General features: G+C 51.1%; 1 protein-coding gene across 1 annotated transcript in view; it reads right to left on the reverse strand.

Moving 5' to 3' along the window:
• LOC104167620 (fermitin family homolog 2-like) overlaps nucleotides 1–4601 on the reverse strand; it is a gene marked incomplete at its 5' end in the record, with an annotated part of 19561 nt that overhangs the window by 2031 nt on the left and 12929 nt on the right. Inside the window, 5 exon segments of the mRNA XM_009707930.1 lie at nucleotides 1–83; nucleotides 311–435; nucleotides 956–976; nucleotides 3154–3375; nucleotides 3737–3843. The exon segment at nucleotides 1–83 is cut by the window's left edge and continues 17 nt beyond it. Coding sequence (XP_009706232.1) covers nucleotides 1–83; nucleotides 311–435; nucleotides 956–976; nucleotides 3154–3375; nucleotides 3737–3843 — 558 coding nt within the window.

Genomic DNA, 4601 nt, shown 5'->3' on the forward strand with positions numbered 1-4601 from the left:
CGGCGTCGCCCGTGCTTGCGTCCATCCGTATCAGCCGGTTGTAGGCGATGCCGATCAGCTCCTCCTTCTTGCCCCCCTGGAACCTGCGACACGGCGAGGGATTAATAAATGCAAAGCCTGCGATACACGGCTACACGTGTCAAATTCAGCAGCCGAGTTAACTTATAAAACCGATTTTAAGTCGATGCAATTAATGCTTTTAATTTCAGTTCCAGTGCAACTTCCGCAGCTAAGGATGTGCCGCATATTTAACATACTCTGTGTATTTATTCATGAAATTCCTCCTGTTCTGCCCAGCAGCCCCACCGACCTTGCAATGAAATGCGTGATGCCAAACTCCGGCAGCGACTGCCAGGCTTGAATAAACCGCATCTTCGCCTCGATGAGACTCATCTGAGCGACGTTCTGGTGGGCTTCCAGGATGCGTGCCGTGATCTGCGGGCGGCGAGACACACCGGCTTTAGGCAAAGGGGGTTCGTTAGTGGCACGTTGACCGTCGCGCGAGCGGGTAACGACTCGGGAGGCATTTGGGAGCCATCGCGGTTATGAACAACGCAGATAATCTCTAATTTCTACCCTGAGGTCTTATTTCAGCTACGACTGCTCAAAGCCTGTGACCAGGGCTGATAAATGTGGAGCTGCTTTTGGTCCGTGTCTCCAGACGTATAAAATCAAATATAGATCTGAACTGTCTGGAGGCAAAGAGCCGCTCAGGCTCGGGTAGTTTAAGACGCAAGATGTGAACAAGCGGCGGGGCAAATTTCTGGTGTAGGGTTTCCAGTTTCGCAGCGTAAATCACCGGGGACCATTATAAAAACCAAACAGGGCCCAAGTTTCTCGGGGAGGGTGTGGGTTTTGTTAGTCTTTTCATTGCTGCCCTCCAAACCAAAGGGGTTCTAGACTATTTTAAGTTCGATCTTAAATTTATCTTAATTTTATTGTTGCTGTCACTTACCAAGTCTCTTACATAGCCTGGCTGTAGATGGCAAGGCGAAAAAAAAAAAAAGAAAAGGAGGCAGAAAGAAAAAAAAGCAATCAGAAATATGGCAACAAAGCAAAGAAAAAAGTGTAAATTAACTGCAAACCAAAGTTCAAGCAAAAAAACCGCATGCACAATTTCTTAGGTGGAAAAGCAGCCAAAGTGAACGTGAGGACGGAGAGGGGACAAGCGAGCAGAGATTCACCGCTCGTGCCGGCCCCGCCTGAGCACCGGCGTGGTCCCGGCTGGCCGGCATCGTGTAGAGATGGTTTTGGTCCTGCTGGTGGATGAAGGGGAGGGGGAAGCTGCCAGCTCGGAGGAGAATTTGTGTCTTCACGCTCCTCCCCACCCCTCTGCACAAACTCAAGCCCATTTACTCCCTACGGGCCGTCAGCTCAATAGCTCCTTTTGTTTGAGAGAAGCAGAGAAAGGATGGGGATGCTGCTCGGGGTAAGCAGCGGCTGGAGGATAATATCAGCCGGGCTTCCTGGGGATGCATCTGCCCTTGCAAGCCGGCTGGATGCCGCTCCAACACCAAACCCCAGCAAGGCTGTGAATACGCTTATTTTGGGGTGGGGTGGGGTTTTTTTGGCAATTAGGATTTGGTGCTCCCAACCCGATGCTGCTGCAAGGGCGTGCGGAGACAAATATCACCCAAGCAGGTCTGGGGCTGGTGTGGGACCAAGCGCCTCTATGAATCCTCCAGCAAGGTCCACTGCGGATTCCTACTTCGGCACCATTTGTGGGCTGCACAGCTGCCTCCTCCTCCTCCTCCTCCTCCTCTTTCCCCCGTGCCGGGGCACGGAGAGACCCTCGTGGCCAAATTCCTTGCATTCTCGCAGCCTCCATCCCTCTGTCCCTCCCAGCTGTGCCAGCACGCGTGCTGCCGGCAAACGTCCTCTGCTTCTCCAAGCTCTGCCTCTGGCCATAAAGGAAGACCCTAAACCTGCTGGTGAGCTGATGTCTATAGGGGACCCGGCGTTTGCATCGCGGTTGCTGGCCCGGCGTGGAGCAAGGCGAGGTGCGAGGGCTCGTGCCCATCCCCGCGGTTCGATGGAGGTTATTTTTATAACGAGGATACCTGCACGGTAAGCAAGTTCTGCGAGCTAATATTTTTCCAGGTGCCTCCATTTTACTGAGTTCAAGCCTAGAAGGTACTATATATGTTAAAATGGTATATTTATGCAGCCTCTCCTCCATCCAAGTGGATATAAAGGCTTATTCAGAAGAATAATAAGGGCTATATAAAATATAACTCCACTGCCAGGAAATCATCGTGCTGTGCCAATAAAAAGTTATATTTTTCCTGCTTCTCTGACTTGCAGCCTTCTTCTGGGTTTGGAGAAATCGTATCTAGCCACAGCCGGCCCGAAGCACGCGGGCTGCGAAGCTACAGCTGAACGATTAAGTCACCGAAAGGCCATGGAGCAATGCCTTACTTATTTTTGCCGCTGTCCTGACATATAATGTCTTTCAGAAAGTCATGCATTTATTTCCAGCGCAGAACAGTTCAGCCCTGTCATGCACGGATCGAATGTAGCGTGGAGTTCAAGCACAAGTCACAGCAACTCAAAATGAAGCAATGTTTCAAGGACTGGCATTTGGAAGTAGTGGAAAAAGTAAAGAGAGAAATATGCAAACGGCATTACGGCCAAGTCTGGATAAAGCACGGCAAGCAACTGCAACTCCGCTGATCCTGAGGATTTCTGCACGGACTCTGTGCGAGGGAAGGGGTTTTAATCCCAGCACCGGGAACTGATTTCATCTCATCCCTGCTACCTCTGCGCGGGGAGAGACGGGGGCGGCTGACCCACGCTTTGCTGCACCGTCACTCGGTATCAGCAGGGGCAAAAACCATTCCCAAAAATGTATTTTAAAAATCAGTAAATATATTTTAAATGTATTTAAAATAAATGGTTCCCTGCTGCCGAGGCTGTGTATGTGCACCGTCGCATAATATACGGCATAATTAAGGTCGTGGGTGCCATCCCCAGGTGCTGGATCGAAACCACGCATTCCAGTCAGCATCTCATTTTAGTAACCGGGTGCATCCGATTAAGTGACGACATCCAAAACACAAAGTGTTAAAGGCTGGCTACCGTCGAAACGGGTGCACGGTCAGCCCGGTCCACGCCAACACCAACACCGCGCCGGGAGAGCGGGCGAGCACGTACCTGCTTGTTCTTGTACTTTTTCAGGTAGCGAGGAGAAACCAGACACTCGGGATTAATGTCGGTGGTGATTTGTTCCGGAATCAGCTGCGGATCTGGGTTCAAATGCTGCATTTTCAGGAAGGAGAGGATGTTTTGCACTTCCATGCCGTAGGAGCTGTCGGCCATCGTCTTGCCCTTGGAGGCCAGGCGGCAGGCGGCCATCCAGCTGGCGTACTGCGTCTCCTGCCCCCCCCCAAAACACAGACCCCTGCCCGTCAGAGAGGTGAGGGTGCCACTTGCCACCCCCCTTCCCCAGAATAAAACTCCAGGGAGCCTTTATTTCCCTTCCAGCCCCAGGAGACTCAAACATGGACAAAGACGGGCAGAAACTCGGCCAACGTGTAGACTATAACCACAGGACAAAGCCAAGGAAGAGCAGGGGCTGATTTTCTACTCCAAATTCACATGCGTGAACACTGAGATCATACACGTATGAGTGCATTTTCTGTTTTTTTTTTAATTAACCCAGCTAGACGGCACATCCCAGCATGAGCTGACGGCGGGCAAAGGGCGAAGAGACGGCCAGTCCAAGCGATAAACTTACGTTATCGCAGCGAAGCCAGATTTCATTCATTCCCTCCGCCACCGGAATCAGAAGTTTGATGTTAAACTTCTGACCAGAGATGTTCACATCAGGGGTAACTTCACATCCTGCAACGAGGGAGCCAGTGTTTTATCAGTGTGGTGAAGAACTACGCTTTTAAAAAAGAGGAAAAGAAACAAAAAAGCAAAGGAAAAAGCGACGCTCTCCAACTAAAGGGTCTCCAATGGCATCTCGGTGCTGCAAAAGTTTTGCACCACATCTCTGATGGGATGAATGCTCTACAGAGCAGGGACAAAACCCGTGGTAGATGTCTCTTTTTCCAAGTGACAGGAAAATGGGGGGAAAAAAGCAAGACCTGATCAGACGGCAATGAAGCCAAAGCTAATGCGCGCCTGTGGCATTCGTCTCATAGATCCTGCCTGGCCTCGTGAATGGACCCGATGGCTGGCAAACACCCCAAGTCCCCAGAATTTTCAGGAAAGGGTAGGAAAAGGTGGCTGACTCTCACCCTGAAACCCCTACACATTATTTTGGCCAGGCATATCACCACTATAGTCAGTGGCGAGGTGTGAGCATCCCGCTTTCGGTGCCTGGAGAGAACAACAAGTGGTTGTATAAACCCCGGGGGGTGATGAACTGAACCAGCCAAGTTAGCCTGGGCGCTGCTTCAACGCCGCCTCCGAGATTTTTTAAAAGTGCCGTCACAGCAGATATGTCAAAAGCTCCCAAAAAGGTCCTGCGGGCCGGGCTTCGCTCTGACTGCAGCCTGAGGTCACTTGGCATCACATCTGCTCCTGTCTCCACGGGGGAAAAAAAAAAAAAAGAGCTCTCTGCAGTTTGGTGGCTGCCCGGGGCGGGATGTTTA

This window comes from Cariama cristata, unplaced genomic scaffold (assembly GCF_000690535.1).
Source record: "Cariama cristata isolate BGI_N322 unplaced genomic scaffold, ASM69053v1 scaffold14009, whole genome shotgun sequence".
Classification (NCBI taxonomy): Eukaryota; Metazoa; Chordata; class Aves; order Cariamiformes; family Cariamidae; genus Cariama; species Cariama cristata.